This window comes from Ptychodera flava, unplaced genomic scaffold (assembly GCF_041260155.1).
Source record: "Ptychodera flava strain L36383 unplaced genomic scaffold, AS_Pfla_20210202 Scaffold_116__1_contigs__length_214205_pilon, whole genome shotgun sequence".
Taxonomy (NCBI): Eukaryota; Metazoa; Hemichordata; class Enteropneusta; family Ptychoderidae; genus Ptychodera; species Ptychodera flava.
In genome coordinates, this window is record NW_027248298.1 from 12,708 (window position 1) to 29,502 (window position 16,795).

At 44.2% G+C, this 16,795-nt stretch overlaps 2 protein-coding genes across 2 annotated transcripts in view; one reads left to right on the forward strand and one right to left on the reverse strand.

Moving 5' to 3' along the window:
* Window positions 1-877: 877 nt before the first annotated feature.
* Window positions 878-16,795, forward strand: part of LOC139126664 (kinesin-like protein KIF13B) — a 56,427-nt gene continuing 40,509 nt past the window's right edge. Inside the window, exons 1-3 of the mRNA XM_070692725.1 lie at window positions 878-1,071; window positions 14,907-15,132; window positions 16,512-16,663. The gene's annotated coding sequence lies outside the window, so the exon portion shown is untranslated. The remainder of the gene's footprint in view (window positions 1,072-14,906; window positions 15,133-16,511; window positions 16,664-16,795) is intronic.
* Window positions 1,941-2,832, reverse strand: LOC139126673 (3'-5' ssDNA/RNA exonuclease TatD-like; the record flags this gene model as incomplete). Its single annotated transcript, XM_070692729.1, has 1 exon — window positions 1,941-2,832. A coding segment is annotated over exon 1 (892 nt), but the record flags the coding sequence as incomplete, so codon positions are not given.

Genomic DNA, 16,795 nt, shown 5'->3' on the forward strand with positions numbered 1-16,795 from the left:
TTTTTCTCTTAATTGTTGTGGTTTTTGATTTGTACATCTTGCATGACAGGAGATATTGGAAGAACAGTGTTGGACACTGAAATATCGGCCTGTATATGAATGACAAATAAATAAAAAATAAATAAATACCCACGGTACGTTTTGAACTCGTTCCTGTACTTGCTATATATTCAAGCTGAAATCAGTCAAGTCATTACGTGTTTATTTCGCATATTTGCTATATTTTAGCACCCATACTCAGAACCCCACTTTGACATTCTGTTTGGCATGTTTCTACGTTCATTTCGAATCCTATTTTGTCTTTTTTTTTCAACGCTCAGTTCGACGCTGTTTTTGTTTTTCCACGCTCAGCTTGACGCTCACTTTGTCGATTTTGGGACCTGCATTACGTCACTCGTACTTTGAAAGTACGGCACATTACGTCACTCGTACTTCGCTCGTACGAGCTCGTAGGTCTGCTCGTAGTTCGTCCGTTTTGAGACGATTAGATAAATGGAGGAGTAGCAGCCAACAAGTAAAGTGCGATTGGTTCCATAAAAAGGTTTCGTTTTTTTTTATAAAACAATAGAAAAGCAGAATATATTGAATGCCCAGCACACTATATTGAATGCCCAGCACACTATATTGAATGCCCAGCACAACATATTGAATGCTTAGCAAAATATATTGAATGCCCAGCACAACATGAATTAGACCATATAAGGCAGTCATGGCTTTCCATTAAAAACAGTTAATGAGTACTTGTACACGGTGGTTCTCCTGGTAGCATATCGTTTTCAAACTATCGACCAATCAGTCAGCCTCCGCCCATAGTATTATGGGTAGGATTTATGTCCATTGACCCCTGACATCCACGTGCAACCGACAGTTGTGCACATGTGCTTCGATCGAACATAATAGTATTTACGCATATTGAAGTTGTTCGGACATGGTTTCACATTGACAACGATCACATTGATACAGTGTTTATACTTCTTCGAAGCTCAAGCTATTCATGGATAACCTGAACATCAATATTCGCGCAGCCTTGGATTGCTCGTTTCCGGTCTACGAGTATTTCAGGCAAAACAGGTAACAGTACATGTAGTAACAATCACAAGTGCTCAAATCAACCAGTGATCGCGAAGCCCCCTGTAAACGTACATAAATGTACGTTTACACAGGAGGCTTCGCGATCACTGGTTGATTTGAGCACCTGTGGTAACAATTAGCTACGGAACACCATATTTCTTGTGCTATTGCTCGCAACTTTCACCAGTAAACTCGTACGTTTTGGTCAATAGGCCTTGAATTTGAAATGCGCAACGTCCCTGTGTAGGGGTATATCTACGAGCTACAACATATTACGATCACGAGCTCCGATAGCTCGGCGTGGCACTGACAGGGCTGTGTGTTACCGGCGTTGTTTGGCCTCCCACCACAGTGGTGGGAGGAGGCCGTATAACGCCGGTAACACACAGCCCTGTGTAGAAAAGTGCTCGTGTTTGCCTGCGGCCTTTTCCACGGATAACACTACTTGCACCAATGAGCCTAAACGGCGTTAATATTAATGCAAATAATAATTGCTCACCTCTCGTTAGCCTTGAGCGTCGGACACAAGATGCTGTTCATACGTCGGTCAACGGGAGAGTAGGCAGACTTGCCCCAGGGCATGATGGTTGTTGAAGCGCCTCCTAGCGACCAGTTGGCAAGATCCTGTCGATCTGCATTCACCACACTCCTCCCCTGTCTGTTTCAGGTCTGGACACTGGTACCTGCTATCTGCACCTTTGGTACTTGTCACCTCCGGTGTTGGGGGTAATATACCCCTCCAATCATTAACCATTAACTTTAAAATCCCAAACGCTCAAAATTCAAAATTCGAAACATGTTCTGTTCAACTCTTAAAATTCAAATTAACTCTCAAATTTTTTTTTTTTTTGTTTTGAATGAGATGTCACTTTGTTCCCGTAGCCTTTTGGAGCATCCCCCCGGAGACAGGTGCTTATACTCCTTGGTGTCCGGAATCCCACCAGACCGGCTGCCGTAATACAGCTGCCGGGCATTAAGGGTAGTTGCTTGACACATCTCTTCAATCCGCACTCTACGCACTCGAGCTACTATCTGGGCCACTTCCCCCAAGTACGCAGGCGTGTTCACCCATGGTCCTGGTCTTACTCGGTGATGTGGCGAGTTCGATTCAAGGAGGAGTCGGTCAACCGACACCTCCCGCAGAGCCATCTTCTGCACGTCATCAAAACCCTGCACAGCTCCCGAAAAACCAAAATAGCATCGCTGGAAAGTGGTGCTCCACCATCTCCGCATCTCTGGACTTCCGGAAAAGCTGTGCAAGACCATAGGTTGTATTGCGGGACACCAATCTCTCATCTTCAGCAGAGCGTAGCTGTATGTTTCTTCTGCATATTTATCTCCAGGTGTTCCCACAATATGCAGAATAACTGGTTTCTCCGGCCGGATCAGCTCAACCATCTCCTTGAAAACCCTTGTTTGGATACCCCATTCCTCAACGGGACCAGATCTATCGAGTCCAACTGGACCAAAAGCCGCCACTTGTGGTGCTCTCACCAAATAGCGAAGTACCCCCTTCTTCTCTGGCGTGAGTTCCTTCGCTCGGCTGGGATGGACACCCACCGCAACCTTCCATTCCTCCTCTCGGGTCAGATCTACTGGGTATTGGTTTGGATCTGTGAACACTTCCAGCCCTCCGATGACGGCAACGGGTGTGGATGGTAATCGCCCCACCTCGGCTTCCAGCAAATCTGCAACAGATCGCTCTGACCGTCTGCCCCAGATCCTGGTACTTGTTCTTTCTCTGTCCCAGTGCGATCCCATACCCGAAGACGACTTGCCTCTTTACCTAGTCCTACAGATACCAGATACCCTTGTCCTGCAGGTGGAGCAAACTGTCTTCGCTGATCTTCTGTCACCCAACAGAGCAAGATGCACACAACACGCCAATGTATCAATGCGGCAGGTGAGTTTAGGGGATGAATGGTAAAGTGGGGCGGTTCCTTCCACCTCATTTCTACACACAATACAGACATCATCCGTATGTTGTCAGCATTCACCCTGGCTGTCTTGGGAAGCAGTGGTACACCATCATGATTAAACTTGTCTAGCAACCCCGCGATGGTACCCCGTGGCCCTAGAATCCACCGAGCTAGCTTCTCCAGTGCCAATCGCATCATCTTGGGATCGAGTTGCTTTCTTTTTTCCCGGAGGTGGACATTTATATGTCTCTTTAAACAGTGCTCTTTCATTTTTCTCGTAACCTCACGGCACCCGGTAACCGGGCACCGCATGGCTGCCCCCAAATCACCTCCTCGTTCCTCAGTTACGCTTGAGGGCTTTTCCTCCATAGCGCAAGATTTGACTACTACTCTGAACTTGCTGTGTTCTTCCCCATTCACGCTTGAGGGCTTTTCCTCCATAGCATGTGATTCGGCGGCCATCTCGAACTTGCTGTGTTCTTCCCCATTCACGCTTGAGGGCTTTTCCTCCATAGCATGTGATTCGGCGGCCATCTCGAACTTGCTGTGTCCTTCCCCATTCACGCTTGAGGGCTTTTCCTCCATAGCGTGTGATTCGACTGTTGTCCTCTCTTCTGCCTTATCCATAATTTCTCCCCAGGAGGGTTGGTTCCCAGGAGATGGAGATTCAATCTCCTGGGAATTGTCAAACTCCAATTCCTCACCAGATGGCAGCTCTATTACAGCAACATCACCAGAGTCTGCTGGATTTGCTGCCTCAATACCTTTGGTTGATAGCTGTACAGGATCACGCTCCGGAGTCTCCAGTGCTTGACCCAGTGTTGGCATCATCTCCTTCCGCTGACGTTTTATCTCACCTTCAGCACCTGCCTGGATGAGCGCTTGAGTTGTGGTTTCCTTCGCCCATTCCGGATGTTGCAAAAGGCGAATATCTCGATATGCAAATGGAGAGTCCTGCATAAGGGTCTGGTATTCCAGCCCCTTGTTATTCTTCTTCTTAGACTTCCTATGATGAGATGTCGAAGCGGTGGAAGCCATGGTTCCTGTAAAATAAATATACAAAAATTGATCATTAGTCAATATGCACCCCCACGGTATACCATAGGAATACTCTCTGCGTTTTAACCTTAATCTGAATTTATTTTTCCCCTCCTAATATTACTACCCTATTGCTCCTTGCAATTCGGACAGTAAAATGTGCTTGTGGGAGTCACCTCCCGGGGTTCTACTCCGACACATTCAGAGTGGAACCATTCATAACATGAGTCACACTGCACCATGTGTGTCCCAATATCTGGCCCTCTACAGATGCAGTAACGGTCACCATCCTCTGCCCTATCGGTCAACATAGCCACTTTTTTGTACTTCTCTATCCATCGTGGTAGTGGCTCGTCTTGGCATAGTTTCAACCGATCGTGATGTGCGGTGACTACTACTCGTTGTAACTTTACCTTATATATGTATGGGGTGATTTTAGGTATGACGATGCCCGGTCCTTTCCAAGGGGAATGTAGCTTTCTACACTTCCCTTTGGTAGCTGGTGCATTGAGGACATACACACAATCGCCTTTGTGATAACTCTTAATATTGACCCGGAGGTCATAGTCACGTTTCATCCGCTCCTGACTAGCTCGGAGTGTCCCCCGTGCCACCTCATGAGCCTTAAGTATAGACTCTTCCAGTTCTGCCACATATTCGTTGGTTGTACGAGATATCGGCTCGCCGGGTAATCTGAACACTAGATCAGCAGGAAGGTTAACCTCTCTACCCAACATCATTCTATTGGGAGTGAATCCGGTCATTCGGTTCACTGAAGCACGCATTGCTCCTGCAATCTGCGGCAGATAGCGATCCCATGTATGCTGTGATTTACCAATATAGCAACGAACGGCGTCCATCAGCACGCTATTCTGCCATTCAACCTGACCGTTCGAGGATGGACGATACGACGTGGTGCGTTTTTTGTGGATATGCAGTAGTTCGCACACTGCCATGAAAAGCTGGCTTTCAAAATTTCTTCCCTGATCAGTAAACACCTCAAAGGGGTACCCGAACCTGGCGAAGAAGTTGTTAATGGCTGCCTTGGCAGTCATTTCTGCTGTTTGCGATGGCAATGGGATGCATTCGACCCATTTAGTAAACTGATCGACCATCATCAACACGTATTCATTTCCATCCTCAGTCTTGGGAAGTGGTCCTAAGAAATCTAGGTGGACCGGTTCCATGGGAGAGCCCACATGGTATTTCACCATCTTGTACCTGTTCTTCTTGTTCTGTTTCTTGTTCAGATTGCACACCGAACACTTTGCCACAAACCTCTGTATGTCAGCTATCATACCATGCCAAAAATATTTCACCCGAACCTTTGCCAGAGTCCTCCCTTGGCCCTGATGTCCTGCTGACGGAATTGTGTGATGGAGGTCTATAACTTCCTGTTTCATTTCATTTGGAATCACCAGCTGCTCAGGACCACCATCCACACATTTTCTCCATATTACTCCATCCCTGATATGAAACACCTCCCGATTTGTCCAGTAGTATTTTACCGCAGGACTGGCAAGTGCCAACTCACTCTGTTCTGCCTCTTTTTGTTCTTCAAGCCAGGCCCGCAAAATCTGCAATTCCGGGTCTGATACTTGTGCATCACTCAACTTTTCTAGGCCATACCCTAGAGTGGCGGTGTCCTCCTGACTTTCACTACTTTGGGTTACCACATAGATTCGATGTTCAGCTGACTCCTTTTCCATTGAAATTATGTCTATGTGGGATAATGGTGTTTCCTCAAAAGCTCTTTCTTCAGTCATGTTTGACTCTTCACCATTTGGAGTCAACTCAGTGCAACCCACATCCGCGTCGTCTTCCGCCATTTTGTCATTCATCGGTGGTGAATCAGTCACCTCTGATACGTGTGATGGTTCAGCTTTAGTATCTGTTGGTTGGAAGCATGAAAGTGGCTTAGCCTCTTCACATCCAACCATCCTAGCTAGTGGTATTATATCGTCAACATCTTCAATGAAGTCACCCCACTTGGCGTGTGCTCGCTCACAATATCGACAGCCACCACATGGTAGTTGTTGCAAAGGCACACCATGCCGATAGGAGTAGCAATTGACACCTGCAGGTCTACGTGAGAGTGCATCTGCATTGACATGTTTGCGGCCCAGGGCGATGTTCCACCGTCATATTGTACTGGCTGAGCTCCTCCAGCCATCTAGCCAGCTGCCCTTGTGGTTCCTTGAACCGGAGTAACCAGATCAAGCTATTATGATCGGTCCTAACAGTGAAATGATTCCCTAGGAGATAATGCCGGAACTGGCGGGTGAATTTCACCACTGCCAACAACTCTTTTCGGGTTGTACAATACCTCCTTTGTTCTGCTGTCAGCGCAACACTAGCAAATGACACCACCCGTTCGACTCCGTTCTGGACCCGGATTAACTCAGCTCCAATTGCCAAGTCTGAAGCATCAGTATCTAGTATGAAAGGATCCTCGCGGTTGGGTAGAGCAAGTACTGGAGCGGCAGACATAGCGTCTTTAATAGCTTGGAATGCATTTTCCTGCTCTGATGTCCACACAAATGGTTTTTTCCCAGTCACTGCATACAGCGGTGTCGCTAGTTGTGCGAAATCTTTGATGAACGCCCAATGATAGTTAGCCAAGCCGGCAAAACTTTCGACCTCTTTGGTATTTTGAGGGGTGGGCCACTCCTGTATGACTTTGATAGATTCGTCCTCAAGGCCAAGTCCATCATCTCGCACCCGCCTTCCCAGGAAAGACACTTCTCGCTGGAATAGCTCACATTTCCGAGGTTTTAACTTGAGTCGGTATTTCCGCAATCTCTGGAAGACGGCACGTAGATTCTGCAGATGATGTTCAAAATCTCGTCCTAGTACCAAAATGTCATCTAGGAAAGCTAACACTACTTCCCACGTCAGACCCCGGAGTACCAGGTTCATAACGCGACAGTATGTTGCAGGTGCGTTGCATAGCCCAAACGGCATCCTTACAAATTCAAAAAGGCCATATTTGGTTGTGAATGCCGTTTTCTTGCTATCCCCTGGTGCAATACCGATTTGCCAATACGCGGAATTGGCGTCTAGCTTTGAAAACCAACAGTTTCCTGCGAGTGTGTCCATGCAGTCTTCCACTAACGGCAATGGAAATACATCCTTTATGGTATGGTTGTTCAAAGCTCGGTAATCAACGCACCAGCGAACCGAACCATCTCTCTTCCGAACCAGCACTGGCGCAGATGCCCACTCAGATATTGATGGTCGAATAACTTTGGCATCTAACATTTTCTTCAGATGTGATGCCTCTTCCTCGGCAAAACACATGGGTGTTCTCCGCATACGTTGTTTGATAGGTCGAGCATCGCCTGTGTCTATTTTGTGGTGTATTGCTGTGAACTCACCCAGGTCGAACTCATTTTCTGCGAAGACGTCCTGGTACTCAACCAACAAATCCTTTAACTTCTTGCTCTCGTCTGGTTGGAGTTGGGTTGAAGATTTGTTGAACATTTCCTCTAAGTGATTGGGCAATGCTTTCGTATCATTTGTGAGTTTGACCTCGCGAACTTGAAAATCAAGTTCAGAGTCAGCATCTGGTTCCAATGGGTAATCAACTACTTGTATCTCAGTAGCAGTAGCGACTTGTTGACCTCTAGGCAATACAATGGTTCGGTCAGTTGGATTTACTAGGCAGATTTTTGGTTTTTCCCCTGTCGCATGCACTGTCCGTGGAATAAGCAGTTCCAATCCTTCCACCGGCTCTACCAGATACTCATCTAATTCCAATTCCAGGTTGCAAGTGGTGCGGACTACTGAATTCGGTGGTACCCTAGTTTTCTCCGACAAAGAGACTGTTGCCGTTTCACTCGGTTTTCCAATTCTGCCATATGCTAGTGGTATCACTTCGTCATCAAACATTAGGAAATTGCTCTCCATGTCCAACCTTACTTTTCTTGCTCGCATAAAGTCAGCCCCCAAAAGCATATCATCACCGATTGGAGCTACATAGATATTTTCTCGAAAGCAAGCTTGACCAAGCTGTAAGGTAATCGGTCCAACCATCTGTGCTACCATGGTTTTCTCTCGGCTTGCAGTCTGCATAGTGATTTCCTTAATGACCGGCAACTCGACACCCAAAGAATTGTAGAGTTGTCTGAAATGATCGTCACTTCCGCGGCGGTATCCACTACGGCCTGTACTATTTTCCCTTCTACTTCGATAGGGACACTGTACATTGATCTTGGACACTAACAAGCAGACAACTGGATCCTCTGACAAACCATTGTTGACCTGGCCATTGTCAGATGTCCCAGCCCCTATGGCGTCTGTGACACTATATACCACACGGACACCGGGATTATTCCCAGTCTCTGTCTGGACATCGGATACAGTCCTACTAGTATTGGGGATAGAGTTCTGTGATCCATGGTCATTGTACTTGTCGACGAAGGATACTTTCTTTTCAGATAAGTTATCTGCTCGTTTCCTTGGACAATCCTTGCAGAAATGCCCTCGTTCTCCACACCCAAAACACGCACCTGGAGACGGTGAACGGCTAGTCGCTCTTGGTCTCCATGTTGTGGTCTGCTTGAGTTCCCTAAGCTGCGCGGTAACCAGTTCGAGTGCAGCCCAACTCCAGCCATCTGGGTACCTATCTTCGCCACCTGTTTCTCCAGTCGTGACATTCTGCCTTCCCCATTGGAACTTTGATCTGATCGGAACCGATCTGTTCGCTCATACCTCCGCTCCGGTGAGGGTTACGTTTTTCTACTCTCGTTAGGTTGTGACTTTGTTGCAGATCTGATCCTCATTGTATCTTCATCCCCAGAGCACGGACTAAGACGGCGGACATCTTTTCGGGTTGTTTTTGTACCAAAAATTTCTTTGTTGTTGTACTGGTACCAACGCACACCATCAATGGCATCTTCCATTGTTTTTGGTCGTTGTGTGGCTGCGGATAATCCCGCGTCCCTATCCAAGCACCCTTGACAGAACCTCATCACCGCTTGTGATTGAGTAGCTTTTTCTGAGAGCTCCGGAAATGCATGAGCAGCAAGGGTCAATACCCTGTCTGCCCACTCCTCCAGTGTCTCATCGGTTGATTGTCGAGAGTGTTGAAATTTCATTTGTGCTGCCTGTGGTAATTCGCTGTACCCAAAACGTTTTTCCATCCTCCGTATCAATCAGAATAACTAATATTCTCTTTCCGTTCAACCAACATTGTATAGAAGTCACTAGCGGCACCCTCCAAACACCAACATAAATAATCTCTACGTTCGGAATCAGACCACTGCTGAGCATCGGCATATCGTACAAACTTCGTGAAGAAAGTCCGCCATTTACCACCTCCAGAGTATATCAACGTTTTAGGGATTGTCGTCGGACCACAACGTCGCCCCCCGGTTCCACCAGTGGGCGTATTGTCTCCTGGTTCGTCGTTATTATTCCCATTTGATGTGTTGATGTTCCGACCTTGACGGCCCATAGGGTCAACACCCCTGGGATGGTCTGGGCGGACATCACTTCTTCGATAATCCATTAATAATTCTCTGTTTCCTGAATTAACCCTGTTGGAATATCGGCCTTGCCTACCCATAGGGTTAGCATTGCCATCAGATTGTCTGTTGTCAATACCAGGCCAATCAACCCGGCTATTTGACCTCTGACCTGTGAAAGGAATTTCCTCATGACCTCCACGACAGGCGGTTCCTGATATGGTGTTTGACCAGTCCCACCACACCTCTGGGAATTGTCCATGTTTTGACCTTGATAATAATCTACCACTGAGGGCGCTCCGCCAGTTGTTTGTTGACCATAGCCCTGGCTAACATTTCCAACGCCAGCTGTGTAGTAAGTGGGATTGGCCGCTAAAGGGAATGGAGGCCGAAGAGAAGGCATCATCATATAAGGCCAGCCTGAATAGCCAAGAAATTCCCTGGCTAAATACGGAGGTTGATGAGTTGGTTGTCCCAACCCAACGGTAGGCTGATTAACTGACCCCTGTCCACCCATGTATATACCCTGTTGGACCCCTTGATCAAGTTGTCCGATCATCCTTTCTTGATTTCGGTCACCTCAGCAAATCCAGGTCCTCTATTGAGGGTACATTGACTGGGGTCTGTGCCCTCCCGTCAGAAACAAATTCTCGTCCTCTATTGGAGGGTAAACTGACTGGGACAAATCCTCGTCCTCTATTGGAGGTATACTGACTGGGGTTTGGTGCCCTCCCCTCAGAATAAGTACCCTGGGGTGTCCCATTGAACCTATATCCTCCATCAGAATCACTACTCCCATCCTCACTCTCCCCCTCAGCTAAGAGATCACAGGAGTTCCTCCTCTGGGTACTACTGGTCTGACCCTTATTCCTGTCATTAGAATTATATTTGTCCTGTAATTGGTCCACAATTTTTGCCAATCCTGCAGGACTTACTTCACCAGCTATATTATCTTGAGCAGATTGTACGTCAACAACATCAAAGGTCACCTTCTCATAAAATTCATCCGATGGACAGAAATGTTTTATTTTATGAAGAAGTGATGATGTAATGGTCCATGCTTATGCCTTAACTTCATTATCTCTTGGGCTACTTTCTTACCCACCCCGGGCAAACTTTTTAATTCCCTAATATTACAAGTGTTCAAGTTAACTTTATCCATGTTTAGACTATTATCTAACGTCTAATATTAACTAAATATTGAAATATTTCTAAACGTCAGTTATATAACAGTGAAGTTTAATTTATATGGATAATAAAAATCTAGTTAATATATCTAGTAATTTTGGAACAATAGACCAGCAAAAAATCACTCCAGTCTATGCAAACAACAATTTGTTAATTTCCTACTTACTTGTAAAATCGCAAACAAGACCTAAAATTGTTTACCTATTCTTCTAAAGCACACCAAAAATGAACAATTTCCAATACGAATAGAAATATGTCACTACCTTCCTGCACCCACTATTTAAAAATTGAGAAACCTAGTGCCGGGAAAATGTAACGGTAAATTTACTGCTCAAAAAGATTTTGTTTAAAATTCACTTTCTAAAAAATGCTATGAATAAATCGGTTTAAGTGAACACTTTTTTCTTTTTAATAAATAAAATCGTTTATTTCTGAAAATTTTCAAACAGAAAATTGAATAGATTCTCGTGCGCGCGAGCGAACACCCACACGCAACGAGAGAAATCAACGGACGACCGATTCTCTCACCTGTCAATCACGAGCACAGAACAAAAGACGTTAAACTTTAAACAAAGGAAATGGTCACGTGAGCAGATCGCGGGCTTTGCCGCACGCGACCAAACGTCTAAAAATTTACACAAAATTTCCCGATTGACAAAAAATTCACAGAAAATACACCCAAAACTCTCTAAAATTCACAAATAATTCAAATGCAAACAAATTCAAAAGATTTAATATCACCACTGACGTGCAAACGGTAGGTACGGGACGCTTGATTCGCCCCGAACGAACTATTTGCAAGTTAACAATGCCTCCCCGTCGCGAGGCCACCGAGAATTTTTTTTTGGAAAAAACGCTATTTATCCCCAAAATATATACGTATTGTACGCTGGTTAGTTAGCTGTCCCAATAAAATTTCTCAAATGACGAGGGCCACTAGTTTCAGTCACGAAAGTAAAATTAACGGGTGTTTTCGGGTCTTGACCAAAACGTTTGGCACCCCACTATCCTTTTTGCTGAACGACTAACAGCTCGCGCTGCGGCTTACGCCAACACTGTCGATGCAAAAATTCAAAATTTTACCAAACGTAAGGGAAAATCCCCTAGGTTTTGTGCTCATACAAGCTGGTTTTTGACGAGTGCTTCAAACCTTAAAACACTCTTTCCCTTCCTTTTTGATAAAGAAAGAGCGGATCGCTGGGAAAGAAACGAACGGTGGATAAACCACCAGTCGGGTAGGAATATGTATTTCAAATTCCGCGGCTGGAAATTATCGCACAAAGTTCGGATTTCTCGCAGCGCCAATGTAGAAAAGTGCTCGCGTTTGCCAGCGGCCTTTTCCACGATAACACTACTTGCACCAATGAGCCTAAACGGCGTTAATATTAATGCAAATAATAATTGCTCACCTCTCGTTAGCCTTGAGCGTCGGACACAAGGTGCTGTTCATACGTCGGTCAACGGGAGAGTAGACAGACTTGCCCCAGGGCATGATGGTTGTTGAAGCGCCTCCTAGCGACCAGTTGCAAGATCCTGTCGATCTGCATTCACCACACTTGCCACGCAGGGCTAGTACCCAACATCGTGTTCATGTACCTATGGCATGATCTATTTTTTACATCCATGATCCACCGAACAGGTGAATATCGCGTCAGGGTACACTGTTCTACACATAGAAAATGGGGACCTTGTCAATTATGCTACCACAGAAGTACCAACTTGGGCAAACGTGCTGTCTATCGGCTATATTCAGCCCTTTACACCCGCCAGACACCCCTAAAAATAATGATACAGTCCGCTAGGTACTCCCGTGGCAGCATACTTGACAAGATCCGAAAATGGTGGCTGTGGATATGAAGACTGGCCATGATGCTTTGATCATGGAGCTAAAAAAAGGATTCTTTGATGTAGACCAGGGTGACTGTATGAAACAATTGATAACGGGTAAACGGTATAGTGAACGACAGATAGACGTTCATCACACCCGTTTGGTGTTTATTGAGGCTGTGTCTAGTAAAACAACTTCGAACGAGTAACGTTTATGCAGCATTGCGGTAATGCCTTTTCACTGTTCAGTTCCATGATTGTAAATCAGTTCATATCCCACACGTGTTTTCAATCCTGTATAAAAATCAAACACACGCTGTAATTCAGTGTAATACATACAACATAGACATGCTAGAGAGAGAATTTTTTTTTACTTACTGGTAACTTGAGTTTTAAAAGAATGAAGTTAAAGAAAGTTCAGCTGCTCTTTATAGGAAACTGTTGTATCCCAAAGTTTAGTTTAAGAGTTATCCAGAATTACTTGGAGATTTGTTCCCTGTTTTTACAGTCAAACTAGTTGTGGGTCCATAGCTGTGGTGTTTTCAAACTGGATTCCTGCCTAATACGGGCTGATTTTGACTTTTATGATATTTAACTCACCACCTCAGTGGCGAGTTAAAAATCGTAAAAGTTAAAACCAGCCCATAAAAGGCAGGAATCCTGTCTGAAAACACCACAGCTATGGACCCAAAGCTACAGTCAAACTGAATTACGTATGGGATATACACATAATACAGTGTTCTCACCAGAAAAAAAAATTTGTGGGACATTTTGTCCCGCTGACCAAAAAAAAGCGGGACAACAGATGATTTTTGTGAGACAATATATAAATATGTTAAAAAAGTCAAACTGCAAATACGAACCTTCTTCTATGCATGGAAAAAATAAAGGACTCAACAACTCATTCAGCTTAACAACTTTTTTGTAAACATTCGGTAAACATATCAACTGATATTGAATATCAGTGCCTTTTAATGAAAAGTCTATGGGACTTTTGTTCTTTCCAGTGTGAAAGTCCATTTTGGGACCCTCTACCATAATAGTTGCTAGAGTGTCCAGCCGTTCAGCACCAAGTTGATTTCTGTCATAAGTTATGTTGTTTTGCACACTAAATCCCCTTTCACAGTCAGCAGAAGGAACAGGCCAAATCAGTGCTATGGCATCTATTTAGATTAGGAAACATATCCCTATGATGTTTGTAAATAATCATCACATTTTGACGTGAAATTTCGGTCGCCAGCCAAGGCTACAAATTTTGCCAATTGATCGAAGCATGGAAAAAAGACGTCCATGTTCTCACGTATGAGTTCGCCTGGAATAATATACTTATCACATGCGCAAGCCAAGAATTGATAATTTTTTGCATAATAAGAGAACTTTCCTCCAACAATTCCACATTTAAACCTCTGAACTACTTTTGGAATAATATTATCAATCGGCAGTGGGCCAGTTGTCAATCATTTCCAGTCGTAGGTACTAGGTCGCGTGGGCGAGGAACGGAGCAAATGCCTGATAACATCACACAATGTACCTCCCGCGAAGTTTATACATGATTCCAAACATAGCAAAGACCTAAAAATTACCTCAGACAAAGTTGCGTTATTTTTCGAGAACAAAAATTCACTGAATCTCAACGGCACGAACACTATAACGTCGCGCCCGTCCAGACCCTGGTTGCCATGCGGAAATCACAGTATAATGCTACCAGCTTCGAGTTCGTTGTAAATGTTCATGTAATTCCTTAGGGACATACAAGCTTTACATCTTGTGTTTTCGTAGTTCGGATTATTGTTGTCGTAGCCTATGAAAATATCTATCGTGCCCATGACGCCTCCAGCTTCCGCGAATTCCGTGGACATGTCCCGGTATGCATGCAACGCGAACACGTCCAGTGTGTCAGACTATCACAGTCTCGTGTAGTTCAATACACGACGGCCGCTGTGTGGTATACGTAATGCATACCACACATCGGCCATCATGTATCGAATCACAAGTGACTGTGGTTTAAGTACGCCCTCTGACGGGTATTGCTTCCAGATTGCCTCGGTTTCAAGCAGGAAGTGTAATTACTCGCGTCAATCATTTACGTCCATTGTGAAAAGTACTGGCTGTATGATATGGCCGGCCGGCCATACCGCTGGCTCCACGAAAGTTTATAATTTCAAAGGCGCGCCACTATTGGCGCGCACGCCCAAGAAATCCGCGACAAAACAGAAAAATACGCGAGAATGTCGCGGAATCGCGGCCTGGTGAGAACGCTGCATATAATTTAAATACATACCATGTAACTAACAATCTCAGTCATACAGTGAATATAAGTTGACATACAGATTACTTGACTGTCTTGCCAATGATGTCAACTTTAGTAATTGTTTCCTGTCTAACTTGATCTCAGATATGGACACAGCATGACAGACATGAGATATTGGAAACTCTAGCCAAGTACTTGATTGTCCCATGTTGTACCATTGGTATCAGCATTGCGTTCAGACCCCTTCTACTAGATTTGCTGGAAAGAACACTGAGTAAAGCATCCAAGGGAGACATTGGAAATTTGACCATCATGAACAATTATGTATTGCCCTTGGAAAGTTGGTGCGCATAACTCAAGATGCTCTTGGGTGAGTATTGCGATGATTTAAGTCTCATGAACATGTTGTTTGTTATGTGAAATGTGCCCTGTTCAGACAGGCATCTTTGGACCACTGCTGCACCAATGTATATCTGAGGGTGGCGTGAAAAATTGTACATGTGAACAGCGGTCACTAGCTGTCTCCAGGGCTTGCCCAAATTAGGGCCATTTTAGATGGCTTGATCTCCGAGTTGGAGTTTTGATCTAAATTAGAGGTATGTATTGGTGTGAGACGCCCTTGTATGGAGAGCCATAATGTTGAAATATCTTATAAAGAAAGTTAATAGTGATAAAAATGTAAGATAACTGTGGCAGAATATACATAAATACCCTCCAAGAGCAATAGCAATAAAACTAATGAAATTTTTCATGAGTGATATGTTTGTTGAACATGGAGAGTATTTTAGATACATTCCATTCTCCAAACCTCAAGGAATCTCATCTGGTGCAAGTGTACATAACATACATGTACATTTCCATATATAAACAGTGTTCTCCACAGCTTAAAGAAACAGAGGATGGCTAATTTACATAATAATATATAATTTGCATATTCTTTTGTTGTGAAAATGTATTCTTTTCTACAGTAACATGTATGAACATTTGAATAGATTGCTCAAAAAAACAGGGGGAGGCCCACGCTAAAAGTTCCCTTGTGGAAAATGCTGATAAAAAAATATTGAAGGCCTACTTGCAGCATAGACCTCTTGGGAGTCCATGTGTGCAGACAATCATAGACATTAGTCACACCTTATGTTACAAATGAAAGGAGAGAGTTGTGATGAGAATATGATAACCATTCGCACCCTCTGGAGAAAATGATATGAATGGTTCTGTGAAGTGAGGTTAGACAAGTGTACATGATGACAAATACAGAGATTGAAAATTTGACTGTAAGTGATGGTTATGTTTGCACGAGAAGACAGTTACCTGCTTATTTCATCAGATGCATTCATGAAAGTATGCTGAAATTTCTCTGAAAGTGTTCATTCTTATTCTTTTTCTTGGTCTAAAGTTTTACTGTAAAGTATTTCCAGACTGCTCCACCATTCTTCCAGCGGCTTGTAGATGAATCGAATACAGGAAGGCCACCACCACGAAGAAGGAATGTAACAAACCCTTTACCATGACAACGTAACGACAACGTAAAATATTTTTAGCAAATGTTAGCAGGGTTATCATTGAATTGATGACATTCGTAGACATTCGTGATTGATTTGAAATAACAGTTAGTTTGTAAGACTACAATTGTTCACAGAGCCTGGATAGGTGATACTAACTTCAACAATTTTCCCTATATCTCTCAGTACCACACAGTGTATACATCCAAGATCACTTTACCTAAGATTACTTCATTTCTCATTCCAGATTAAGACCAGTACAATTCAAAAAGGTGAACACTGTGACCTAGCTGTGACTGCATATAGATTTCTTAGCGTGGTGCCGGATAAATTCCGGGATCTCTGAAACTAGAGTCTGTTCATGCAACTTGTGCAGGACAAAGACACAAAAACGAGATGGTAAGAAAAAGTTGACCTTGTTCTCAACAATCATATTTCCTCTTATGAATATACAGTACCTGTATAACTCTGTTACTGTGCTTTGAACTCTGAACTCTGTCATACCCATGTGCTTTAAACAATGGAATCATT